The sequence below is a fragment of the Astatotilapia calliptera genome, chromosome 2, assembly GCF_964374335.1.
Source record: "Astatotilapia calliptera chromosome 2, fAstCal68.1, whole genome shotgun sequence".
NCBI classification, from domain to species: Eukaryota; Metazoa; Chordata; class Actinopteri; order Cichliformes; family Cichlidae; genus Astatotilapia; species Astatotilapia calliptera.
The window spans coordinates 34194468-34222120 of NC_137423.1; the positions used below are offsets into that span (position 1 = coordinate 34194468).

Genomic DNA, 27653 nt, shown 5'->3' on the forward strand with positions numbered 1-27653 from the left:
GAAAAGCTTACCACAAAACGGAAAAGTTATGACAAATCAGACTTTAAGGCAAAAAGAAAGTGCAGCTTTATGGTTTCATGGACAAAAGAATTTCTGTGGCTGCAATATGACGAGCTAAATAACCAGGGCTGCACATAAGTGGTCCGCAGGTGCGCATTCGCTGTCAAAATAAAAAGAGTGCACAAGATAAGAAGTTGCAACGCGTGTTTGGGTACATAAGATTTTCTGGAGGAAGACAGACATTTGTTTAGAACTCTTAAAGATGTCGAAGAAGCTCCTTTAAGCAATTACTTTGGTGTTCCTCCACCTACAAAGAAATATCAGGAGTCCGAACCACAAAAGAAGCGCGTATTCTCAGAAAAGTGGTTGCAGGAGGTGAGCTGGCTTCAAACAAATGATGAACGCACAGAGATGTGGTGCGGAATGTGCCGTGAAAATCCCACTCTAGCGAACAAAAACAGTGCCTTTTATATGGACGCAAACGCGCGTTGCAACTTCTTATCTGGTGCGCGTCTTTTATTTTGACAGCGAATGCGCACATGCGGACCACTTATGTGGGCGATCGTGGCTCAAGAATTGGGAGTTCGCCTCGTAATCGGAAGGTTGCCGGTTCGAGCCCCGGCTTGGACAGTCTCGGTCGTTGTGTCCTTGGGCAAGACACTTCACCCGTTGCCTACTGGTGGTGGTCAGAGGGCCCGGTGGCGCCAGTGTCCGGCAGCCTTGCCTCTGTCAGTGCGCCCCAGGGTGGCTGTGGCTACAATGTAGCTTGCCATCACCAGTGTGTGAATGTGTGTGTGAATGGGTGGATGACTGGATATGTAAAGCGCTTTGGGGTCCTTAGGGACGAGTAAAAGCGCTATATAAATACAGGCCATTTAGCATTTACCATGTGCACCTGTGTAAATAACATAATGTTCTGCCGGGTGTGTTGTTGGTTTTCCCTCGATTTCTGAGTCGACAAGCGCCTTTGTTACTGGGACCAGTAATTTTAAGAAAGGCCCCCATTAGAACCCATGAGAAATGCAAGAAATGCATTGCTCAGTCTGCAATATCTTTCCCAGAACAAATACCAATTGCAAATAACATACTAAAAATAAACCTGAAAATCAGTTTAGAACAGCGTACTATGTTGCAAAGAGTGAACTACCACTGGCACAATTTAGCAGTCTTTGCAAACTTCAAAAAGCAAATGGCCTCGATCTTGGTTCCACTTGCCTCTTACCCGTGACTTCAGTGGAAATTTCAAATTCAGGATCTGACACAGACTGATTCATGTCCTACACAGTTCTTACAAGTTCATAGAAATTTCTGTTTTCAATTAGAACCAAGTATTTGAGTTGATGATTGTAATTTTTATACAATGTTGTAATTTGTGTTTCAACAATTTTTTGATTAATGTTTTGTTTCCGTTTCAATATTATACGGAAACAAAACAGGAAACAAAACATCAATCAAAAAATTGCTCTCTTTTTTTATTCGGGCTACTTAAATTTATTTTGGGCTACCAAAAACTGAAGAGTCCCTGCCCGAAGGGCTACCAGGGATTTTGAAATTTTGCGAGCCCTGAACAAGTTAGCATACAATAATGGATCCCCCGAATTTACAGATGTCTGATCTATGACCACAGATTTGGAGGCCTGTAGAAATCACAATTCTCCATGTAGGGGACTGCTGTTTCATTCACAGCAAACCACGTGGCATTTAAAAAAAAATAGAATTTAAATCAGGTGAATGCTTTCAGATATTAAAGCCTGAATATGGAGAAGAACACATTTTCATCCAGCTTCAGTGTGAAGTTCCCCGGGTATCACTGTGTACCAAATTCAAATGAACATTTTTAGAAATAGCAAGTCTGTTAATATTATATCCAAAATTTTTGAAGAGGTTCTCTCTCATTTTCATTTCTATTGAAATATCTTTTACCACTAAAATAATAACAATGGGGGCCTGATATTCTGTATTTATCCTATTAAGAGGTGTATCTTTCCCTGAGAATTTTTTCATCAGGCTAATCTTAGATGGTCATGTGGGAGACATTTGAAGAGCTGATTTTCTGTTTTACATTTACAGGTTTTTATGTTAATCTTTTGCACACATACACCTTTTCATAAAGTGGTGAAACCTTACTCATCTTTTACTTTTTGAATAATCTATATCTGTGGGATCTGGGATGATCTTTTTTGTAGCCAGTCATGTTACTAACTAACTAATTTGGCTGTTAAAAAAAATGGAACCAAGTATACATTTTATTAGGCATTACACAGCTTTTCCAGTGTTTCATTGCCCTTTTCCCAACTTTCTGACATGTATGTTACATTGATATGGTGGCTTATCATTTCAGTAAGATAATATCTCCAGGAAAGTCACATGGCTTCCCAGTCTTGTGTGAAAGAACTTGACTGGTCCGCTCAGAGGCCTAAACTCAGGTCCATCCATCACCTTTAGATCGACCGAAACATCAATGCCATGTAGTCCAACAACAGCATCCTACCCTACAGATGCTCATGAGGCTTAAATGGAGCAAATCTATCTCATTTAATAAGATGCTCATGTTTTGTCAAACAGCCACATAGCGAGTGACATCTCCTGCCAAACTCATAAGAAGCCACCATGCAAAAAGGAGACAGTTAATGAGCAGCAGCTCTCATCTGCATTGTTTTAATGATCGTGTTTAATATCAGGGAACTCGACTACTAAAACAGCACATGCCAATCACTGTGGCTCAGGTTTAAACCGGGACCTTGTACTTGAATAGTGATGACTCCCGGCCCTCCAACACTCTGCATGTATTATCTCTGCTTGCCTGTGATCAAATCCCAGGGAGGCAGTTTTCTTTACTGGCTCTTCTGAATTACATTTCCCTCGCCCCATCATCTTCGACTGGCAAGACAGAATGTGTTACAAACTGCTTGTACTTGGAATAAATCTAGAAAAAGTAACAAACAACAACAATGACGAATCAGCAGCAGAGAGGGTACTTGAGAAATATATTAATAAAAGTGAAAACAGCACAGACTTCGCATTATTTTCTGATATATTTTGCAGTCGGGGAGCTTGTTTTATATTTTATGGCTACACCATAGCCATTTTTTCCTGGTATCAAAGCACAACACACATCAAAACCACCGACTGGTGTCTTAAAAAGCATGCTAGAGTTAGACTGCATGTTCAGCTAGAACTAATATCTTCGAATTCACAACAGGATGTTGTACGTTTAAGTGGCAGGATCTGTGATTTGTGTGGCCTCATTAGACTTCCCCGTGTTGTGGACGCCTCAACGCGGAAAAGTAATACTGGAGGAGGAGGAGAAGTAGTACAGCTACACATCTCGATGATTACACACAGGAGAAGCATCTCAGCCATCTCCGGGTGTCATGTGGATACACACAGCTCTGACATTATAAAATTCATTCTTCAGAAACTGCAAGCCAAGTGTGACAGCAGCCAGAATGTGACAGTAAACAGTCTGAACTCTGAAGCCATCTGCCCCTCTGGGTCTGAGCTCCCGTTGCAGCTGGACCTCACAGTCACAGTACTGAGGAAGTATCATTACTATATAACAGCAGAAGCAGGTGGATGCTTAGTGACCTCAAAAACACAGACCAGAATTAGCAGAGACTGAATACCTACAAGAAACCTGCAGTTACTGCTGATACCCACCACATATCGGTCGTTTATTACTTAAAACAATCTTTAATCTCAAGCAGCAGATAGCTGAGTTTCACTTTTTTTTGCAATTTAAAGAGAATCCCTTTAAGTTTTCAGGGACAAAGGAAGAACAGTACGACTCTAATATCAATCAGCAGGTTCCAACCAGGTGAGGAAAGACAAAAACTAAACCCAGCCAGAGAAAATTCTTTTTAATCTTATATTGTTCTGCATGAAAAACTACTAAAAGAAAAATATAAAACGGCAGATGATGGGGGGGGGGGGAAACTCTCTCTGGCTGAACGACTCTTGGAAGTGCGATGAGCCAATTCAAACCTCTGATACAATGGATCAAAAAGCCTTTAAAAGCTTTTCATGACCTGAATATTCTGGGCTGCAGTAACAGCAACTAAATTTTAATGCAAGGCGGGTTAGAGGAAATATAATCTTATCATTACCTGAATCGAAGTTCTTAGGTTAAGATATGATCTGGAATGATGCATCCAAATATCAGGAGGTGAGTGAAGGTAGTGAAGATGGACATAAGCACAGCTTTTAATGTCACATAATTTATTAGCTTTTCAACCACAGTTGCAATTTACAGTTAATTACAGCTACTTTCACCTGCTCCCTTATTCACAAGAGGTCACCACAGCCTGTTGGGTGAATGTGTAAACCACTGCACTATGAAGTCACTAAGAGTTAATCACAGCACTGTGCTGTAATAATTGCTGAAACGAAGCAGTAATTATCTGTTTTTAGCTTCATGTGTGCATTCTTTTTTCAAAAGCTGGCTATGAACTCGGACTCAGTTAGAAATGATTAAGAAACAAGCAGGCTTCGATGTTCACGTAATTAAGGTGGGTGAATAGGGCTGTGCGATATGACCAAAATCTCATATCCCGATATAAGAATTCTATCGTCCGATAACGATATAAAAATCACAAAAATGTAACATTTTCTGTAAATTCTGTGCATCTCGGGCAGCTCGTCTTGCGGGAAATGTTTCCAGCTGCGCGTCATGTAGCTGGAGTCGAGTGTTTTAACCGATGCATGAAACGATACATTTTTAGACATAAGTTGTAACAGCCGCCGTTTTCTTTGTGAGTATTTATTACACGGCGTGCTGCGGGGAAAAGCCTGTTCTAACGTTTGAGTCTAAGGTTTATTTTTTAGCACCTGGCGGCTCTTTTTTAATTCTCATCCGTAAATAATCTGCTTTTTCACGTGATTCAGTTTATTTTGAAAAGTCTCAACAGGATCTTGAGCTTTATTATGAAAGGTTTATGTGGAACATAAACAAGCAGACACGCGATGCTGTTACCGTCGTTGTTGCTAACCACAACGCATAAAAACAGGCGCTTGTCCGTCAGTAGTGTGGTTATATTAAATATAAAAGAAAGAGAGAACTTTAAGAAATTAATATAGCCACTACAGTGACCATCAAAACGGTGAAAAAAATATTGCCGTAAACAGTTTATTTTGCGACACCACGAAACAAACGATAGCGTAATCGTCATCCGATATCGTTATATCGAACAGCCCTATGGGTGAATATAACACTTAATAGGACAGACCCTCCTGATGAAGGGTTGTAACATGCAAACTTCAGTCCCATGTGTATGAATAAGAGGGCATCCACTGTAAGCAACAACTGTGGCATGAATTTCAGCCAGGGTACTTTGTTTCCTGTTTCTCTACAGCAATGTTTCCCCTGGTGACACATTAAGCTACTCTAGGGGAATAACACTGAGTGAAACTAAGTTAAATATCTATGATTTATCATTTATGTAGGGAAAATTAAATAACTGAGTTTGGGAAAGCTATTGTGTGAACTTTTGCCTCGGAGAAATGTAATTTGGGTCCTTCTTTACTGTTAATAACTGATATATTTTGTGGGGGCTGAAGGGCACGAACATTTGAAGGTGGCATTGGCAGGAAAAGATTTGCGAAACATTCATCCAAAGCGCTCTGAAGGACTATCTTCTTGTTTGATATGAGAGACAGCGGCATGGCAACGAAAGCAAACCTCGCCATAATATGCTTCTGCACCTCAGACAAATCCTCCACCAGGCAGAAGAAGTCAAAATTAATTACATTAAACTCCAGCTGCAACACAGTGACACATTAATGAATCAATAATTATGATCGAGTAATATAATGTGGACGATTAAACAAGGATGTTTTCCTTTAGGTATATTTTTATTCTTTTTTTTTTCCTCTTACTTCAGTAAGATTAAAATTGGTATTTATAATCTCACCAACATATGTTGGTAGATTGTAGATTGCTGCCAATGAATGCTGTTTTTTTAACCCTCCCCATTCAAGTGCATAACTGTAGCTATAGTGGCCACTCTAGGACAAACAAAAATATCTGCCATTTATTTCAGAGTGTAGGCTACCAGCCTGCTGTTTACCTCAGCTGTTAATATGTGTTCATGTCTTTGCTCTAGATGAGCTTGTAAAACTTTGTGAAAGGAGCACGATATGAGTCAGTGAGGCTCACTTCGGTCTAATAAGAGCGACACTGATGTGAGTCGTTCAGGAACTTCCTGAACTTTTCTGCAGGTAAGAACCATGGTTTTTGCCTCTGTTAGCTCTTAGTTGGCTGCTGGATCTAACACTGTTAAACTTGGACACTTGGTGAATAAACTCTCATAAGATGTGAAAAAGTAATCAAATTGTTTATCAGAGGGAGGCCTAACATTAGCTGGAATAATGTTAGCTTATAACCAGCTCTTATTTCTGTTTAGCCAGCTCACAGCTGGAGACAGAGGGGTTGCATGCCTAATCTGCTGACAATATAAGGAATAAATAAGCATGTGCAGTATGCAGGTTTTTGTGTGTTAGAGCCATGACTTCAGTTCAGGAGAATAGGCTTGAGGTGAGGAGGAAGATGATGATATTTTATCTAGATGCCTCTGGCTGTGTCTCTGTGCTTAGCATTTTCCCTTTTTTGGAGAAGGGGACCCCTTCAGAGACGATAAAACATGCCTATGATCCTTCATATTGTAAATATCAAAGTGCAGACCTTGAGTAGCATTGAAGGGACCATTAATGCTACTCATGCTACCATGAAGGGAATTGGTCTCTATGGCACATAAATGCATATGAATTCTCTTCTGCTCCGCCTTGGGCATGCTATGTATGTGGCTGGTGACATAAGTAAAAAACGTGATTAGGTAGAATGGCGATGTCCACTGCAGCCATTCAGTCCATTTTCAGACTCTTTTTGGTTGCCAATTTTCACAAATTGCCAACAATGTATCAAAACTGCCCCCCCCAATATGTCTCTCCCTGGTTTCCACGTGTCACCCCATTGTTAAAATCTGTTTGTGCCACCAGAAAATCATCATCTACCCAAAACACTTAAAACACACGAAATGAAATCTAAGAAGAAGAAAAAAATTGCCAAACTTTCTACGCAAAGTTCAAAGTAAGAAACTTCATATTTCCAAGGTCCTTCATTTGGATATGCTAACATCTTTAGATATCTTGTAGTGTTGCCACTTAATAAAAGACAGCTGATACAGATACCGGGATATAAGTGGCTCCCATTGATTTACAGGATCTAGTTTTTGACCGGTGATCTGTCCACAGCTGTTAAACAAGCAGATGCTTTAATATTAGCGGGAGCTTCAAAGCATTGGTTTTAGACTCCATCCTATCATTTTAATAAATCAAACAACGCGATGACGGGCAACTGTAACCCCGAAAAGCCAGAAATGAGCGTGACGCAGAGCAGCAGCAGCACTTTGTGACAACAGACTGACCGGACAGCCGAAGCTACAGGCACATATCAAACATCGTCTCTGCTTTAAACCTCATTAGCAGGTCAAACGGCGCCGGGTTGAACCCAAACGAAACGGGAAAAGCCACACTGTCATCTTACCTGTTCCTTGTCATGTACCTTCACGCCGTCAGCAGCATCCTTCAGGGCGCAGACATCTTGGATTACTGAACATCGCGGGCTGTTTGCGCCTGCTCATCACGGCACTGCCACCTGCTGGACGGGAGGAGCTGTAACAGCTGGGGAAACCGGAAAGACTGTTTTGCTCAAGGACACTTCAGCAAAGTCAACGCAATCTCCCTTATTTATTGCACATCCAGCATTAGGTGGTACGTGGTTATCGATACTGACACTTAATTTTTAAATGTAGTCAATTATTCAAACAAAACATCAAATTTTGAGTCCCTGTATACCAGCTTTCTCTAAAAAACTCAAAGCAGCTCACCTGGCCACAATGACTATGCCACATTCACTCACTTAAATTACTGTTTTGTTCCCATAATGACATGATAGCATCACAAAGCTGCTGCAGATTTGTCGGCTGTACATTCTTGATTTGAATCTCCTCTTCCACAATATCCCAAAGGTGCTCTATTGGATTTAGATCTGTTGACTGTGGAGGCCATTTGAGTACATGTTTTTAAAAAAAAGAAGAAAAAAAACAGTTTGAGATTATTTTGGCTTTGTACCTTAGCACATTATCCTCCCGCACACAACCATCAGAAGATGTTTGCAAAGCAATGAAGATGGTACCAAGGAACCCAAAGTGTGTCAAGAAAACATCCCCCACTACAGCCAGTTAATGGCAAATTCTGGTACTAACAAGTAAATGTCAGCAGAAATCGAGACAGTCCATGTTTTTTTCCCCCCAATCTTCTCTTGTCCAATTTCAGTGAGTCTGGATGAATTGTAGCCTCAGTTTTGTGTTTTTAGCTAACAGGATTGGCACCCAGTGTGCTCTTCTGCTGTTACTTTTGCCTTCCTCTCAGCTAGAAGCAGTCTGGCCATTCTCTTCATAACTCTGATATCAACAAGCATTTCCACCCAGAGGACTGCTGCTCACTGGATATTTTCTCTCTTCTGTGAACACTGGGCTTGTTATGTGAGAAAATCCCAGTAGAGCAGCAGTTTCTGAAATACTCCAACCAGCCTGTCCATCACCAACATCTATGCCACGTTCAAATTCACTTAATCACCTTTCTTCCGCTCGACGCTCAGTTTAACCATGTGTATGTCCATAATTGCTGCCATGTAATAAAGTGGCCAGTGAGTATGTTTCAATATAATGTTAATGCTTATGTCTGCTAAATTACTCCCCCTGACCCATAATGTAATGTCCATTATTTAACGTATTTATATCCCAGAAAATGTATTTGTCTGGGATATAAATATGTCCTACATTTTAATAGATTGTTGTGGCCTGAAAATTCACAGACACTGAAGTTGGTATGATCCCCCTGCAAGACAGTCTTTAGTTTTTTGTGTCAGTCAAAGTGAATTAATAAACAAGTTGATGGTCTGGGAAAGAATTCACTTGCATATTCGTCATAAGATTATGTTGACTTCTCGTTGATCACCTGAGGCTGATAATAGGATTAAATCAGATTTAACAGTTTTCTTGTGGAAATGAGAGTTTGGTTCAGTGGTGTTGCTACCTGACTCGAGTAGGAGAATGAAAAAATTAATGTTACACTGGCCATAATCTCCCTTGTGTGACCTGGACCAGAATAATCCTGTCATGTACAATTTTCATCTAGTAACATCGGGTTTGTTTCGTTCTTTTAATTAGAACTGAAAACAAAAGCATTTCCCATTTTTAAAGATCTGAATTGGCCTAATTTTTTAAGACCGTACCAGTTATTATATCAAACATGTAGACCCCGCTAAACATTCCCCGCTGGGAATGAAATAAATAAATGGTGTCTGCACGTTAACAAGGTATTTTAATCCAGTGAATTTATAACCGTAATTATTTTCATACACCTCACACTTCACTAACGCGATTTCCCTTAGAGGATTAACCCATTTAAACCGCATGAATCATCTTTTACTCAGGTTTTGCTTCAAAGAAAATGTGCTGCTGGTATCAGAAACAAATTTAGAGCTCACATTTACACAGTTTCAGTCTAATTTTAAGTTATACACAAAGACGGATATAACCTTTATTAAAATATTTTATTTGGAACAATTCACATTTGCATAATTTCAAGTTTCCACTGACAGCTGTGCCGGCAGCGGTTTGACACATTTAGGCAATTTTAAATTGTGACATATTTTGTTTTCACAATAGTTGAAAAAAAGTTAACTCTAACAGAGTATAAACCATACAGAAACTCTCAAAGTGAAAACATTTTTTGAAAAACAATTATTAAATCATGCAGAGTTAAATTCAACCTGTAAATATAACGTATAGGCCACTTTCTTCTCTTGAGGTCAACAATAAAAGTTAAGTTGGCTCCCACAAAGAATGTTTTCCAGTACACACCAGTCACAATTCATTAACCTGACATGTGAAGGTATACAAAAGCAGTTCACAATACAAAATATTCACAGTACTTTTGAAGTAAAAATTATATACGTATGAAAAGGTTGCGAAACATGTGGTCTCAAACATTTTAAGGCACTTTAAGATGATTAATAAATAACTGGATACTTTAAAAACTTCAGCACAGGTAAAAACAGGCGGTCACCGATCAGCTGGTGGAGCCGGTCACTTTTTGCAGAACAGCAGCACTCTCATTCAGTGAAAACTCACTGGGGAGAAATTCTCTCAACAGAAATGACAGGAGCATCTGTTACGGGAGTGGAGACGTGAGAAAGAACAAAGATTTACGTGCAACATACAGTGAAAAGTGAGAATTTGATACAAAAAATGAGGTGTGCTGAAAAAGGAAGTTTGGATACTCACATAAACCAGGGTTTTGTTTTCCTCTCTGTCCTGGAAAAGATTGAACACAGACTCCATGTCCGTCTTCTTCAGGAACAAAACATTTGAATCTATGGCAAAGACAAAAAAACAAAAAAAACTTTAGATGGATTATTAAGTGCCAAATCAACTGCTGCACTGCAAAGAGGTGTTGTTACATTTGGCATTGATGAGGTTATGCGCTCGATCCCTGGTCTCGTCCTTCTCCTCATCGGTACGAGGAGGATGAGGCGTTGGTGGAGGAGACTCTGGCCACAGTTTGCTGCGCAGGTTGTCGATGTACGAAGCCATCTGCGCCTGTGTTGGGTTCACCTTTCTTAGGAACGAGTTCACTTTCCTGGAGAAAAATATGCAAAACTCATGAGTCATTCATAGACTGGGATATAACAATGTTTGACCCGTGGGAGCGCGCTGGTGCCACTTACTTTTTCAGAATGGGCATAAAAGGTTTCAGAACAGTGTCGAAGATATTTATGAGGAAGGAGTTTCCTGTAAGGGAAATAAGAGTGTTAGTGTCATCTTAGAGTAGCACTATGTTGCATGTTTTTAGCTTGTCTTAACTTTACTTATTTCAGGAAAACAAAAAAAAAAAAGGGCCAGTATTATTAGCCCCCCTGCTGCTGTGCAGAGACAGGCTTTACCTTTGTAATTCTCAGTGCTTATAAAGTCAAGTTAAAAATGAAGGTTATCTTCCAATTTACACACAGTATGAAAAACTTCTTCAAAGATTTGAGCTGTCATTTGAGAAAGCACTGTGCCAAAAACAAAAGAAATCAGTTTGGACTTGAGAAAAAGAATTGTTGATGCTCACAAAGCAGGGGATGGATATACAAAGTTATCACAGCATTTCCACATGTCAAGAACTGGTGCGAGAAGTATCATCAAGAAACTCAATAAGCCACACAATAAAGAACAAACCTGCCAGAGATGGGAAGAGTGTGGAAAGGAAACTAGTGAGCGATGTGACTCAAGAACAACTGTCATGACTTGGCCAATATGGGAACTGTAGGCTTAAAGAAGACCAAGGTTTTTGCAGGAGAAACAACTTCAAGCCAGACTCAAGTAAGCTTAAGGACAACCTGGAGAAAGATTATCTATACTGGAAGTTTGTCCTGTAGACAGATGAAGTGAAACTAGAGCTATTTGAACAAACAGATGCTGCTTATGTTTGGAGAAACACAGCAGAGGTGTACAATCCGAAGAACACAGAACCCACAGTGAAACAGTGGTGGGAGTATAACGGTGCCTGAATGCTGAAACTGGGAATCTGGTCAAGGTGGAAGGAATCGTAAAGAAGGATGGATATGTGAATAATTCTGACAGAAAACCTCAAGCAGTCAGCAGCAAAACTGGTGTGGGTTATTGCTTTGTCTTCCAACATGACAGTAACCAGTCGTGTCCCATTAAATTGGATGACTAAAAGATCATCAAATCTGGAAGAACTAAAGAGATGAAGAAGAATGGGCTGCGACTGCTCAGGAGACGCATGCAAGACTTGTTGAAAACGGTAAACGACGGCAGGCTGTCCAACAAAACCAATCACAACTGACTGTTGGCATCAGTGGGGTTAATCATTTGGCCCCTGGTAGTTTGTCTTTTATTTCTGTGTGCAAAGTAAAAATAATGTAATCATCTAAAATAAAACTTTGATGTTTACCTGTGCTAAAAACATTCCTCGCTCTGTTTAACACCTCTTGGGGAATACTGTCATAGGTGGGCTAATAATTCTGTTCATCTGCACATCAAGCTGTAGCTGCACAGATGGACGTCTGCATAACATGAGGTACAACACCACTGTAAAGCCCAGAGGCAAATCTCCAATTTGTAGGTTTAAGCTATAAAAATAAAATTGGCTTGTTAACTCTCTCAAAGTGCCAAATTATAAAAAAGATACAATGTAATCCAATTTAAGTGTCAAAACATATCAAATAGAATAGATGTTCTGAACTACCACAGCTTTTATCATAAAGAATATAAACAGACATTTTTCTGCCTTTGAGCTTGTTGCAGTTTATTTCAGTACTGGGGGGGGGGGGGGGCTTTCATGATTGTGAGGTTTGCCTGAGGTTGATAAATCATCACAGCGAACATCAAGGCTGCACTTTTGTCTAAGACTTCTTTTGTGACCTGCACGATTTTAATCTGCACTGTCGAAGCAAAAAGATTTTTATTTTTGCAGAAAATCTTTTGAGAACATAATGCGGCTGCCAGCTGTCAGCCCTTCATTGTGTGAGAGAGTGTGAATACACCACTCTTGGGCTTTTAAAAACAAGCCATGCTCTCACCTTAAAATACCACGTGACAGTTCACACAGACCAAATACTCACTACAAAGGATTAACTTTCTCAGGCAAGTTTCAAGTCTCTACAGGTTAATTTTGTTCTTGTACTGAAATGAACCAAAGCAGCTGTTTGCCTAGTCTTCAAAGGAATGCATTAATAAATATAAAAAGCTACAATGTGCTTTAAAATGTTGAGTGAAGTATACATGACAGTACAAAGTGGCTTTAAACATTAAAACAAACCGGATATTTCTTTCAGCAGATCAAATATGGCTTTGGTCGCCTCCGGCTGTTCCCTGTTGACTTGGTTCTTTAGAGCCTGGGAGTTGTCCCCTCTCTGCAGTGTAGCCTGTGCCTCCTTTCCTTTCGCCTTGTACAGTCCTCCGGACCTAAAACACGTTTTCTCCCTTTTATTGGACCTCGCACTGAAGTGAAGCCACGACGAGCCCTCTGGACCCTCCCGCTGCAAGCCCAAGTCGGGCACATCTTCCGCACTGCCGTTTTTTGTTGAGGCCAGAGACTCGTGTGATCTATATCGGCCAAATCCTTTGAAGAGTGTTTTAAAGTGAGAGGTTAAGGGATTATCAGAATCCTCGTTTTTTTCTTGGGAGCCATTTTCATTTGAGGACTTTGAGTCAACAGAAGGCTGTGGATTAATGTCAGTCTCCTCAGGCAGTTCTAAAGGGGAATCGTACTGGGAGATAATAATAGATGGAAGAGTTTGACTGGGGACATCAGAGGCACTGTGGTTCTCCAAAGACTGAGCTGTTGATTCTAGTTGCAGAGATGACATTGTGTTTTCATCTGGGGCTCCGGGCTGCATGCTCGAGTTCTGCAAAGTAAACAAAACAATCTCTTTGTGAAGGCTGTCCCTGAGGCACTGGCCTTTCTGACTGTACTCCACGACAGAGCTGAGACTAAATGAATCCATACGTTTGCTCACTAAGAAATATTTAAAGGGGAATTACATCACGTCTACATGATGTTTCTTGTTACATGAAATGCTGTACATCATTTCTGCAGCTCTAGAAGAAGTCTACAACATTTTCTCAGTTTGACCTTTAGACAGATGCTACCAACATGCATTTGCAGGCTATCAAGTTGAATTATGTGAACCAGCAGACCAAAATTCAACTTCACTATGGGTGTATGTGCACTAGCTATGGGTACCACTGTGCATCACTACTTCCCTACTGACCTGCTTTACCTTCCCCAAAAGATCCTCCCAATAAGCATTCTGCAGATAATTCCCACACTTAGAATGACCAAAGTTTACAACGCTGTCACTGGGTTTTGGGTCATATTGAACAAAACAAAGTCAGTTTATATAGTTTAAGTCCTCAAGGTTTTCTAGTCCTTTAGAAATCTTTTCACAACTACAGGTATTGCCCCCTGATGGCCATTAAAAAGAATGCAGGTTTAAGGTTCTTCCACGTTGCTTTGAGGGACTTCTTTTCACACCTTGAAGCTATACCACATTTTACCCGTCGGTAGTCAATTCCCATCTTTTCAAAAGGTTTTACATTTTTAAAACTGCATAGCATTTTTGTTTTCCTCTTTTGTGACAACTATACTGGGAATTTATTTCCAATTCGCTCCATAAAAGTGGAGAAGCTGAAGCCTACACCAGCTGTCATAGGACAAGAGGCAGAGCCCAGCCTGGGCAGTCTCCATTCTATTACAGGGGTCAGAGAGACAACCAACCATTCAAGTGGATTTTATAGTCCAGCAGATGTAGCACGTTCACTGTCCACTAGCTGGGGATGGCCCGTCTGCCTACAAATAGCTCTGTTGCCAGATAGACACTGTACAGTGTGTGGTACAACCGGCCCGTGGATCACGGTTGCTTGTGCTGTTGTTCGTCAGTCAGCCAGCGTTGATGAGGCAAAATTATAAACACACAAAGAACTGAAGTGAAACTGTGTGGTAAACTGTCCACAGCAGGCAGTGGCTGTGCTTTTTATGCCAAATCTTTTGGTCTTCAATCTGGAGTTGTGCTTCACACCTACAGTCAATAACACCGGCCCTGTGGGAGTAAGCTGGAGTAGCTGCAGAAAACCCATGCAAGCCTTTTAGTTTAATTCATTTTAAATTATGGCAGTGGCTACTGATCTCTACCCACTGCCAATTTCCAAATGTGGTAATATAATTATAATTTATAAACCAACTGTACACGAGCAATAACGGCACCTGTAGATATCAGAGCAAATATCACCATCTATAAATGTCCATCTGATGTTCAATGAAAAGGAAAGCTAATATTGCAAAGAAATCAAAAGGATGTTTTTAAAGTTGTTAAGATGGTATTTTTTTCTTCCACACTTTCTCTTGGAGCCAGAGGTTACAACCATTAGCACCACTTTCTTATAACAAAAAGTAAAAAAAAAAAAAAGCAGCTAAAAATCAATAAAAACTGTTCTTAACTGTTTCTAAAGCTTCCCATCGTATCAGATTTAACTTCTGTTTTGAGTTTGCAATTTAGAAATTAATTTAAATATCCTTAAAAAGACAGAAGGTAGAAATGAATAGTTTCGCACTACAAGAGAGACGCCGATTCTGGTTATTGTTTTATTGATTCTAAAATAAATTTGTCTAAATAAATGTTGAACGCAGCAGCACTACAGTAAGTCCAACAGAAGCAGTCATACAATCAGACAAGTTATACATAGGCCAAGAGTTTATCAAAATGATCCAAATTACTTTTTTTTTGGAAACGGTGGTCACCTTTGCTTAAAATAATCTCTCTTTGCACAGGAAATCAGTGTGTGCATCTGTGTCTACAACTGAAATCAGGTCAATATTAACCAGGAAGTCACTCTGAGCGACGTTTACAGCTGACAGTTTGAGTAATCATTTTTTCTTTTGCTTTCTCCGAAATATAAGTGTCTAATGGCAGGTTTAGACTACCCCAAATTTTTGTTTAGTTAGTTGGTCATATACCTCTCATCCCATGACAGCTGGGCTGAAGATCACCAGGGCACAATCAATCAGGTGTGCCCAGAAACTGATGTGGCATACTCCACAAGTCTGTCTGCTTCTGTGCTCTTATCCCATCTGACAGTTTTTCAACATTACGAGATTTCAGAAACCTTGATGAAATCATTCTTAATATTACCAGAACTAAAAGCAAAACTCCGTTACCTTGGAAACACTCTAAAATGACTAGTTGATTACAAGTGGCAGTGAAACATTACCTCATCTTCTTCGTAGCTGGGAGTGAGGAAGTAAGCCAAGCCGCTGAGCAGGCCCCAAACGCCTCCATGTTTCTCCTCATTCAGGAGTTTGTCAAGCGGGCAGAGGAACTGAAATACTGGTTGAGTGTGGCCGATCAGATTATCGGAAACCAGTTCCTGGGAAGGAAAATGACACATTGTTAAGACATGACACACTTTAAGTGTTTATCTATCAACATATCCGAGCCTTGTGATCTCTCTCACTTGCAGGAAGTGCTCCACTGATACTCTTGCTTCTTCTTTAACTTTATCGTTGACCTCCATCTCCTCCAGCACCAAGACCCCAGGTAGGCTGGTGGAGTCCTGGATAAAGACAAGGAAAAAAAAACACCATAATTAAAAGCCTAAAGCTGACCTAAGAGACCTTAATCAGTTTTTACAGTTGAAGGCTTAGAACTGTAACAGGTGGTCATCAAAGCGCTGTGTTCACCTGTGAACTCCTCGTACGTGATGAGGATTTGTGCAAGCTCAGGCATCTGAAGTTTCTTATCTTTAGCACGTTATGATGTTGCCTAGTAACTACCTAACAACGTGCTAAACTACTCATCTGTAGCATCTATGCACCTTAGAAAAGCATCCGTATCATTTTGATATCAGTATAACAACATTTCATTTACATCCACAAAGCTTCAGTTATATGATGTTGGAATCACCTCTGACTAATGATAATAATTAAAATAATAATAGTGTAGAATGGGCAAATACTAGTCAATATAACTGAAAACATTTCTCAATGTTTCATGCTGACATTTCGGCTGCTGGGAACGCCTCGTAATGAATACAGACTGAAAAAGCGCACGTGGCATTTCAAAATAATAGGTCACTCATTTAATTCTTAGGAAATGCAGTCTCACTATACTGCTACCAAGAAGTTAATACATGCACTGTTGTTCACACCAGCTCCACCTCAACTCTTGAGTCAATGCTTCCCTGAATGTAAATGAAAATGCCAAAATTATCAAGTCTTTCATGAGATAACACTAATGTTACATTTACAATGTAAAGATGAAATATAATTAAAACATAAGAGCATGGTGTGCTTATTTTGTATTTTATTTCTCTTTTTTTTATTTTTATGTGACGAAGACCTTTTTATTGCCTATGCACACCGCAGCGGTGGCACTCCTAGCATCCTAACCTGTAGAAACCACCAGCAAAGTCTGTCTACACTATTCTATGTCCACATATACACAGAGTCAGAATCCATCCTATGTAAACAAAAAAAAAAAAAAAGTGCATTTTAAAGCTGATCTGAATTTAACATGAGGCTTCACTGACATCTTCCCAAGTTGCACTGTTTTTGGTACAAGACTGAAACTTTTCTAAACCAGCATAGGGAGAAAGGACGACTTAAAATGGGTAGAAGTTTTATTTGGAATGAAAACTTGTCCTTTAGACATTTGATTTGAGGACATAGCTTGCCTTCTCATCGCTCACTGACAAGCACTTTTTAAAAACCAAGTGACAGACACTAATTGAAAAGGTGATTGACGTCCCCTCACTTCTGTATCATTATCTCGTTTGCTTGCATGCAACTTGGACATGATCATCCATCCACCTTAAATCCACCACAGTGCCTACACAAGGAGACACAGATTCTCTCACAGTCACATCTAGTCAAATCACCATGCCTTTGGACTGTGGGAGGAAGCTCAAATATCCAGAGGAAAACCACGCAGGCACATGGGAGGATTGCACCAGGAACATTCTTGCTCTGAAGTGACGGTGCTAAACATTGCTTCACAGTGCCTCCCTGCATGCGAAGTCAATGACTCAGATAATCATTCAATTCACAGAGGATCAAGCCAATAATTGATTTCATTCAACAAGACTCTCCGTAGCTCCCCAAACACAGTTCAGCTTAGTGAAAGGAAGGGAAATAAATCCAGTGACAAGTAAATCTAGGTAAGGTAACTTTATTTATACCCATACGCAAGGTAAATTTGCTTTACAGAAAAATGATAGCATTTGGCATCCCTTCAAAAACAGACATACCTAATAAATATAAACCTCACTGTAGCACATATATAGTAATTTAACGTTTCGAATCAAAAACTGTTCTTATTTAATTCAGTAACAGCAACAGGGACAAAGCTGTTTTTATAACGCTTTGTCCTGAGGAAAGAAGCTGAAATTCACCCCGTAGAGGATGGGAACCATTTTTAAGGATTTATAAAGCCTGTTTAGAGTACAGGGAGGCTAAACAAGACTGTGGCTCACCTATCAGACGACTGGACCATCTCACTATCCGATTCAGTGAGTTTTTCTCTGTGACAGAGGTCTGACCAACCCATGCCACCAAACAAAGGATAAAACAGACTCAACAAAAGAACGATAAAACGAAGCTAAAAAATTTTTGGCCAATGTGGAAATGAGCAAGTTTCCTGAGGCAGTGAAGGTGCTGGTGACCCTTTTTACAAACTGTTTTGCAATTCTGATCAAAATTCAGTTTTTCATTGATTATGGTGCCAAGATATTTATATGATTGTACTTGCTCTATTTTCTAACCTTTAATTAAAGTGACTCCGTACCCATTTTGTTGTTTCCTAAAATCAATAACCATATCTTTTGTTTTAGATACGTTCAACTGGAGATAAGACTCCTCACACCACTGAACAAAGTCATCAATGGCTGGACCGTGGTTAGTTTCACCCTCTTTCAGTAAGCTGACAATAACAGAGTCCTCTGCATATTTAATGACGGCCCTGTTTTCATATCTGCTCTGACACACGTTTGTATAGAGAATGAATGATAAGGGTGATAAGACGCACCCTTGAGGAGATCCTGTGGAGGAGAACACTGAGTCCGACAGATCCCCATTTATTCTCACTCTTTGTGACCTGTCAGTTAAAAAATAAAATAAAATCCAGCCCACCAGGTTTTTCTTGATTTCAAACGGTTCTAAAAGTCTAAGTGTAGTGTGTCATTTTTACCACTTTTAGGAGGACCAAAAAAGTAGTTGTGGTTGTGATTTTCCTTCTTCCTCAGTTAATGGCTTTAACATAATGACAGGGAGGAATGAAATTCAGCTAATACTTTATTCTATTTATGATAACTACACATTGAGCAATTCGTTACATAAATCTGTTTAACTGCTTCTTAGTACAAATATCTAATCGGCCAATCACATGGCAGTCGATGCACGTAGACATAGTCAAGACAATCTGCTGTAGTTCAAACCGAGGATCAGAATGAGAAAGAAAGGCAATTTAACAGTCTTTGAATTTGGAATTTGTCAGTTTTTTGGTGACAGATGGGCTGATCTGAATATTTCAGACACTGCTGCTCTCCTGTGAATTTTCCCACAACCATCTCTAGTGTTCAAAGGAAAAAGAAAATATCCACTCAGCATCAGCTCTCTGGGTGAAAATGTCTTGATGATGCCAGTGGCCAAAGGAGAATGGCCAGACTGTTTGAGTTTATAGGAACGTAAAGTTACAACCAAGGCATGCAGAGTAGCATCTCTGAACAAGCAACATGCAGATAAACTACAGCAGCAGAAGACCACACTGGGTTTCAATCATTTCTGCTAAGGGAACTCGGGCTACAAGTCCCGCAGCCCCACCAAAAAAGGAAAACAGCGACTGGGAAAGCACTGCCTGCTCTTATGAGTCCTTTTCTGCTGCAACTTCTGGATGGCATGGATCCATCCTTACCTTGAATCAACGGTTCAGGCTAGTGGTGCTGCTGTAATGGTGCTGAGATGCACTTTACACATAATCTTCTGATAGTACACCACATTACAAAGCTCAAATCATCTCAAACTGGTTTAGTGTAGCTTGCCATCACCAGTGTGTGAATGTGTGTGTGAATGGGTGGATGACTGGATGTGTAAAGCGCTATACAAATACAGGCCATTTATAGTGAACACAACAATGGCCTCCACAATCTCCAGATGTCAATCCAGTATGGGCACCCTTCGGATGTGGTGGAATGGAAGATTGACATGATTAATGTGCACCCAACCGCAGGAACTGTGTGATGCCATCGTGTCAGTGTGGACCAAAACCTTTGATTTTTGGGGTTTTCTCTGTAAAATTGTAGCGTCTTGTACCTTACAATATAACTGTGCAAATCAGAAGTCAACAAACCAGTTTAAGGGAGAAAACTGGGAACAAAGATACAACAAAACAGAACTTTCATTTGTCCTTTTACCTGCCATCTGTTGCTGAAGTGTACAATATCCATGTAGCTCTTCTTGATGTCCCATTGGAGGTTCTCAGGACTGTCTTTTTCCTCCAGGTGAACAGTGAAGATTAGCTTCTCATCCTCCCAGTCAGCCTACAATGTAGTAAACTACTGTTAAAAAAAAAAAAAAAATCCAGCTCAAAACTTTAACATGTCACCCAAGGACATTGTGCTTGCTATTACAAGGCCTCTGCAGACAGATAACAAGCCTCCAGGACTTTCCACACTGTCACTGATATTTATAACTCACATTCAGGATGCTGACAGCCCAGCGGCCAACGCGCCACATCTCATATGACAGCTTGAATTCGATCATGTCCTCCTGAACGGCTGTCAGGTAGTCCTCCAGATCACCATCTTCCTAATTTCGTATGGCCAAAAGCAGTAATGAATCTGTTATGTCTGGCAAATTATTGTCTTCATTTTATAACACTGCATTATATGAAGCAGCCTTACCCCGTCAGAGTCTTCCTCCTCCTGGCTGCGAATGGAGCCCTCCCTGCTGCTGACATTGTCATCGCTGGACAAGTCTCCCCTGTAGTCTGTGATCTTCAGCAACCGCTCCTGCTCCATCTTTTTCATCTTCTTTTTCTTGGCTTTCTTTAACTTTATCTTGTGCACAAACTTTGACCATCCTTCCTTTAACTTGTTGCCTAAAATAGAAAAGAAAAAAAGCCCAAAACACATACATTACATTGCGAGAGAGACATCTTTATTTTCACTCACATTTATACTCAAATTATGTCCCCCTCTCGAATATGCATTTGTATACAATAACGAACTCTCGATAATGAACACCACTTTGGCTGAAAAACAGGAATACACTTGCATTGTGAGGAAGTGTAGCAACAGTGGGTGGTGAGACAATGTGAGAGAAAAAGTAGTCTCAAAACAGCACGTGCTCAGTTAGGCATGACAGCAGGCAAGCATGATCAGCCTTTCAATTTTATGATCTATGTGACAGCATAACAATTAATAAAAATCACATCAGACTGAAATAAATGTCAGAGATTATAACAGATGAGTGTTTCTGATGCAACCATTGGAGAAGATTTGTATATTTATCATATCACAAGGTTCATTATCCTGACATAATCCATTCTTATTAAGACATCATTACTGTTGGATTGATCAGAGTTGCATGAAGACATGGCAGGAATTATTTGGCATTCTGCTTGAGGTTTGTGTAATTAGCCTTCTGGACACACAAGCAAGATAAACAGGGGACTAATTCTGCACTGAAAGGGAGGCTGGTAAAGGAAATCAACATGTCACATAGCTCGCAACACATTCATCAAACAGTTGTAGTACAAGACATTGCACAAGCGCGGTCATCTAGCCTCAGAACACCCACCACCCACTCCATCTGCCTTCTCCCTCAAGTTTAAAATGTTTTCTTGCTGGTAAAAGGATAAAACTAGAAACCGCATGTACCATTTCCCACAGTTTCACAGAGCTTTGGATTGAATAAGCTGCTACAATTCGATCACTAAACACACCTTTCCCTTTACCCTTGGTCCTGGTGCCGTCTGAATTCCCTGTGCCGTGCGAGCTCCTGCGGGGGGAGAGAAGAAAAAAAAAAGCCACCAAACAAATCCAGGTCAATTCCAATTTCAGACGCAGAAGGTGGCAGTTACAGTCATTGCTTTGAGGCTCACTACGGTTCAGTCAAGTCAGCGGGGTGCAAAAGATGACAGCCACTCACACATCACTATCTCCCCCCTCGCCTTTGCTCTCCTGTGAAGCCAGAGAGGCTTTTTCAGTGTCTGATCCATAGAGCTCCTCCACTGAGTTTTTGGATGTCACGATGGCAAGCTGGCTCACCACTAGCTGGTTCAGATTGTCGGGGTCAGACAGCCATGCAACCAAATGTCCCAATCCTGAGAAAACAGCCAACATTAATACACGGTCCTGTTTGAATCACTAATATTGCTATTTGATCAGTAATTGTAGCTCCAACAGTTAAATGACTGGCTAAATGTACTGGGAAATGCACTCATTTTTTGGTGAGAAGCCCGAAATCCCTGCGATATGCCTGAATAAATAACACTTAACAGTGGCCTCCTGGTTAGTTGTTAGTTTAGTGTAATCCTGCAAGGTTGTGTTACCTACGCCTCATAGCTCTTGAGGTGGCTGGCAAGTTGCTGCCAGGAAAACTGAGTTGATGGGCAGCATCCTCAACTGTTTAAAAACCTCTAAATTCAGCCTTGAGTTATGGCGGCTCGAGTCAGATTGCATTTTTTGCTAAGCAGGTCCCACAAGAGTAGCAACTGTCACAGCCTATTGGCGACTCTCCAGTTAGCTTTGCAGCATCGCAGTAACCTAGGACTCCCACGCAGGCGTTTAAGACAAAACATTCACCGTTTAACACTGCACTTAAACTGCTTTGCAAATTACATGCAACTTGACTTTTTAGGGGTTTTGTTCCAACCGCTGTATGAGTTTGTTGTATTCATTCAAAGGTTTTTTGCTGTTATGTAGCCTCGATTAAAAGGCTTTTTCATTTAAAATATAAATTTGCCTTTTCTCATTATGAAAGCTTGTAAGACAAAAACAAATCATTTATATGTTAATTAATCTGCTTTTGTGGTTTGAACACCCTTCAGTTTGTGTTTTGATGGGGAGCTACCACTGAGTTACCCACAAAGCCTAAAAACCTGGATTATCAGTAAACAAACTAAATCAGCCAACTTTTGAGAGCATGTAAGGAATTAAAAAGCGTACCCCCCCCCCACACACACACCCACTCAGTTTCCACTTGGAAGTGTTGAAATCTAGATTTCTATCCATCTATTTCCTTAACTACTCGTTCAATTTATGGTAGTATGGGGTGCTAGAAAATAGAGGGCTACAGTCTTTTCTGTTAGTTTCCTTTTCATATGAAAGAGTGCCTGACACCCACCCTCTACTTGTCCAGTTTACTCATTTTTATTATTATTTATTTATTATTTTTTTAACTAAAGACACTGCACAGCATGCCAAAATATGTTGCCAAATTTGAATTCTTTGAGAATCACCTTGTTGTTGCTGTCAAACTGTGTTGTCTTTGGGGTTTTTCATAAATTCAGCAAAAGAAATGGGAACAAATGACGAGTTTTTGTCACATGCTGTTAGCAACAAAGTCCCTGAAAGCACAATTCAAAATGGGTTCTTTGCAAAGTTCATACAACACTGGTTCATCCCTTGAGTTAGGTCTTTGGAATGGAGCTTTAACCAGACTATCAGTAAAACAAGAAAAGTAATGACCCAACTGATCAGCAACCTGATTATTCTAGTTACCAAATACTGTAGGTGTATTTCTCAGAGGTAATTCTGGTGGTACTTTACTTAAGCATGTATGTATTGCACGTGCAAGCGTTGAGGTTTGGTGATAATCCAAAGGAGAAGCAGTAACAAAGCCACTTGCACCTTCAAAATAGCCAGCAGAAAAGCAGCGCTAGACACACCCCTGATACTTATGCATACAGACCCTACAATCCCCATAAAAGAAGCACGTGTCATGCACACTTCGGATTTTACACATATTATGCAAGATACAACATGCTGGTTCCAGCTTTATATTTAAGACAGTGCTCGCATAAAACTTGCAATAAGAGAAAATTAAAGCATTTCCTCAAAATATTAAGTGTTTAAAGGTGTCACATCAACTCCTCTGTGAAATGAATAACTGGAATTGATAAAACAAACCATATTGCTAGATTAAATGAGTATTCAGAATTTTTACTGCAACACTGAAGCTACAAATAACATTGCCAACTACTCCAAATCTTTTAGTTACAGATCTATGAGCAGTTGCCAGAAATTAGCACTTTCTAACCACCAAACAGCACAACTGTAAAAATCACTTATTGTCACTGAACAACATGCGTAATTGCAAAAACCTACCCCACAGCAAGTCTCTCTCCGGATGAAGCATTTCATCTGTTACTATAAAAATGACAAAACCCTGAGGGGGGGATTGGCAGATCACTGCAGAAGGAGCCTTCTTTTTATGTAACCTAAGATTCATGTCTAAGCTCTACAATGCCACTGACAATAAGGGATTACACACAACTCGCACTCCTCAAAGAATTCATGTGAGGCTTAGTCCTTATATAAGACTGTTGCTGCAGAGATGATTTAATGCTTCCTTACCCTTTAAGGCAATGATCTCATTTAAGGCACAGCGGTTGACTTCTTGGCCCCAGAGAGATTTGGGGAAAAGGTTACATACCAGAGCATCAGAGAGCTCTCGGAGAACCGCAATCTCCTTTGCTCTGGACCTAAACAAGAGCTGTCTGAAAGAGAAAGCAAAAGAACAAGAACAGCAACTATGAGTAAGTGCTCAGTGTTTATCGCCACAAGTGCGTGATCATAATCTTAATTCTGATGTGGCACACTACTCTTAAAACTATGTGCCTTAGGAAAAATGCATTATCGCAAGGTACAGTAAAAAGTAAATTATTCATAGGTGATAAAAAACACTGGAGGTATTTATAGAGTTCTCAAATGTTACTGAGTGCAAAGAAGCAACAGCATGAATTCTGAATCCTATTAAATAAAAGAAAGTGTAAAGCTTCACCTGTCAGACTGCTTCGCGTTATGCAAGTGCTGGGTCAAAATCCGAATGGAGCCCACGACTGCGTGGGAGACATCAAAGTCTTTGGCCCTTTCAATGATGCGGTCGATTACAAAGTCGAATTCCCTGCTGAGAACCTGGTGCAGGGGCTGCTGCTCGCACGACTCGGGGACAGTGTACCAAGGCAGGACGAGCTGAGCATAGGCGCATTCAAACACTGCGAGGACAGCAGGCACACAGCAAGTCAGTCACAAAGGAAAGTTACATTCACACTGTGCTCCCATGCTCACCTCCTGAGCATCAAATTCAACAACTGCGCTGACTTTTAAGCTTTTTTTTTTTTTTTTTTTTTTTTTAAAGAAAAATTCAAGCTCCCACTTCTGAAGTCCAGAATTATTTATATAAATCTTGGCACACATTTCCGTGACGTGATTTTGAAGACCAGGCCATCTGGAGTTCAGCTACTCAGCTGTGAATTCACTGAGCAGGTTTTTTGCTGTTGTTTTCTTGATATTAGCACAACTTCAGTTTTATTTCACAGATACGCTGAGAAACATCAAATACAATGTTAATGTGGGGCTGTTACAGTTTCTCATTTAATTTGCAGGGATATTTGAGAATTATTAATATTTAGCAATTAACTGGCCACTTCATTAGTTACACCCTGCTAGTACTCCTTTTGCATTATGAACAGCCATATTTCTTTTTTGCACAGATTCCACAACTTGCTGAAACAGTCCTCAGAGATTTTAATCGTATTGACATGATAGCATCACACCACAGCTGCAAATTTGTCTGCCTTACATCTATGATGTGAAGCTACCATCAGAAGATGGGCACACTGTGATCATAAAAGGGTGGACATCGTTAGCAACTATACTCAGATAAGCCGTAGCATTTCAACAATACTCAGTTGGTACTAAGAGCGCTAAAATGTGCCAAGAAAATATCCCCTACACAATTACATCGTCAACACCACCCAGAACTGTTGATACTCGGCAGGATGAATCCACGCTTTCATGTTGTTTACTCCAAACTCTGACTCGAACTTCTCCTCTGACCTCTAGCATCAACAAAGCATTTTAAGCCCAGGGAACCGCTGCTCACTGGATATTTTTTCTTCAGACCATTTTCTGTAAACTCTTAACAGAGCTGTGAAAACCCCAGTAAATGCGCAGTTTGCGAAATACTCAGACCAACTCATGTAGCACCAAAACCTTATGTCACATTCAACGAAATTTAAAGTCACCTTTCTTCCCATTCCTCATGCCTACTTCAAATGTCACCAGGTCACCTTGATTTGTATGCATTGCTAAATATACAGAGTTGCTGCCATGCGATTTGGCCAATTAGATTTTTGAATTAGGGGCAGCTAAACGGGTGCACCAATCAAACTTCCAGGTGGGTGCATATTTAATGTACAAGACACCTGCAAACTATCTGGCATTTTTCTATTTTGTTTGTATAAAAATGAAACAAGATTTATGCAAAATTAAAAAGTGTTCTTATTAAATATTCTAGAGTGACTTTAGATATGTTTGTGGTGCCCAATAGATACAGACATAAGCTCCAAATGGTAGACAGCATATTAATTTGTATCATTATAAAAACAGGAAGAAAAAAAAGAAGCTATATTATCTTTTTACTTTGTCACAGGTTTGCAGATCTCTGCAGGAAGAGGAAAAACTGTTTAAAAACCTCATATGGTCTGGGCTTACCACAAACCAATTACCAGTGCTCAAAAGCGCATAAATAAACACAAAGCTTTATGAAAACCTCCATCTTATTTCCTGCTTAACAGCCACAGTGATGTGTAGCATACCCATCTGCTGTGGGTGTGCTGGTTAGCTTTTTCTTCCTTGAAATCCCTCCACATTCTGTGTAACAGGAGCTCCAGTTCCAGTCTGTGTCAACGCAAAACTGTTCTTTCCAACTATATCAAGTCAAAACAGAACTGAAAATCTGCTGAGACAGGCCCGACTTTGACCCCTCACTTTCGGTCCTCGTGTAAAGCACTGCTAACCTGCAATGACAGACACAGTCCCGTCCTCTACAGACAAATTACTCTACTGCAAAAGACATGCTTCACCTTGCTGCAAAGATCTCTTCACATGTGGATACTGAGACTCCAGCGGCACAGCCAGGTCCGGTGTGTCTCCATCAATCAAGTCATCAACAACAGTTTCCTGGAAAACAGGAACACTGTGAATTAAAAGCCAGGGGCTATAAAATTGCAGCATTAAAGTGCAGGACTCTGGACACTTTCATTTTTAATGTACATTTTCAGAGTTCAGGTATGTGTGTAAACATGGGAGATGACCCACCTACGCTTTGGTGTGGTCTTTTGTTAAAATTATGAGTAAAACAAGCAACAACCCTCATTTCAACCCTCACCGGTGATTCATAGAAGGGTGATAAGGTGATACAAAATACCATCACGTGACTGTGAAACGCACCTCACGCTCACAATTGTAATTATTAACACTTCTACGGTGGTTTTGCAACTAGTTTTAACACAAACAACTGCGCAAACTACCTGAACTGGGTCGTCCTTCGCCTCTTCGTCCGTCTGTGTGCCGCTCTCTCGCCCGCTGACTGCAGACAACAGCGGGGTGGAAATGCAAAGAAGAAAACATAAGTACTGAGTCAGTGTGCGTCCGCAGTCTGAGCAATACCAAACCAAGCCGAGGGTTATGGCGATGGAGAAGCGCCATAGATACATGTTCCTTCCTTAAAACAGGCTCTTTTTGCTCGTATCTGTCACTTCGAGCCTGACTGTGTTACATTCAGCCAGAGTAGGTTTGTTCGCCCACATCTTTTGCACGGACAAGAAGCGACTGTTTCCTCTTAGCGCGAAGTCACACAGCGGAAAAAGCGAACTTTATTGAACTGCTTTAAAGCTGCGCTGTGATTGGCTGGGGGCAGGCCCCGAGTGCCGACTAGTTAATTGTATGAGGGTGCCATCTACAGGCGACACCTTTACCTGACAGCGAGAGTGGCACAATACGACTCTATTCAAAATTATCCGT

At 40.4% G+C, this 27653-nt stretch overlaps 2 protein-coding genes across 2 annotated transcripts in view; both read right to left on the reverse strand.

The window, feature by feature from the left end:
• The window catches only part of mrpl11 (mitochondrial ribosomal protein L11), a 58539-nt gene extending 50822 nt beyond the window's left edge, over nt 1-7717 (reverse strand). Inside the window, exon 1 of the mRNA XM_026144283.2 lies at nt 7541-7717. The gene's annotated coding sequence lies outside the window, so the exon portion shown is untranslated. The remainder of the gene's footprint in view (nt 1-7540) is intronic.
• Nucleotides 7718-9594: 1877 nt separating this feature from the next.
• Nucleotides 9595-27537, reverse strand: LOC113007573 (uncharacterized). The gene is made up of 16 exons (XM_026144292.2): nt 27161-27537; nt 26714-26810; nt 24628-24841; nt 24201-24343; nt 21772-21946; nt 21566-21621; nt 20523-20719; nt 20317-20427; nt 20034-20159; nt 16083-16181; nt 15840-15995; nt 12889-13477; nt 10790-10853; nt 10523-10701; nt 10347-10435; nt 9595-10230 (listed from the first exon to the last, which is right to left on the reverse strand). The coding sequence occupies exons 1-16, from the start codon at nt 27344-27346 to the stop codon at nt 10132-10134; spliced, it is 2580 nt and encodes an 859-aa protein (XP_026000077.2). The 5' UTR covers nt 27347-27537; the 3' UTR covers nt 9595-10131.
• Between the last annotated feature and the right edge of the window lie 116 nt (nt 27538-27653).

What these genes read in the sequence shown, in the direction of transcription:
- LOC113007573 (XM_026144292.2), bottom strand. Translation starts at nt 27,346, where the DNA reads ATGTATCTATGGCGCTTCTCCATCGCCATAACCCTCGGCTTGGTTTGG. An exon ending in GAAGAGATCTTTGCAGCAAG is followed by an intron (nt 24,842 to 26,713) that starts GTGAAGCATGTC and finishes CTGTCCTCGCAG; the next exon opens with TGTTTGAATGCGCCTATGCT. An exon ending in GACCAAGGGTAAAGGGAAAG is followed by an intron (nt 20,720 to 21,565) that starts GTGTGTTTAGTG and finishes TTTCTATTTTAG; the next exon opens with GCAACAAGTTAAAGGAAGGA.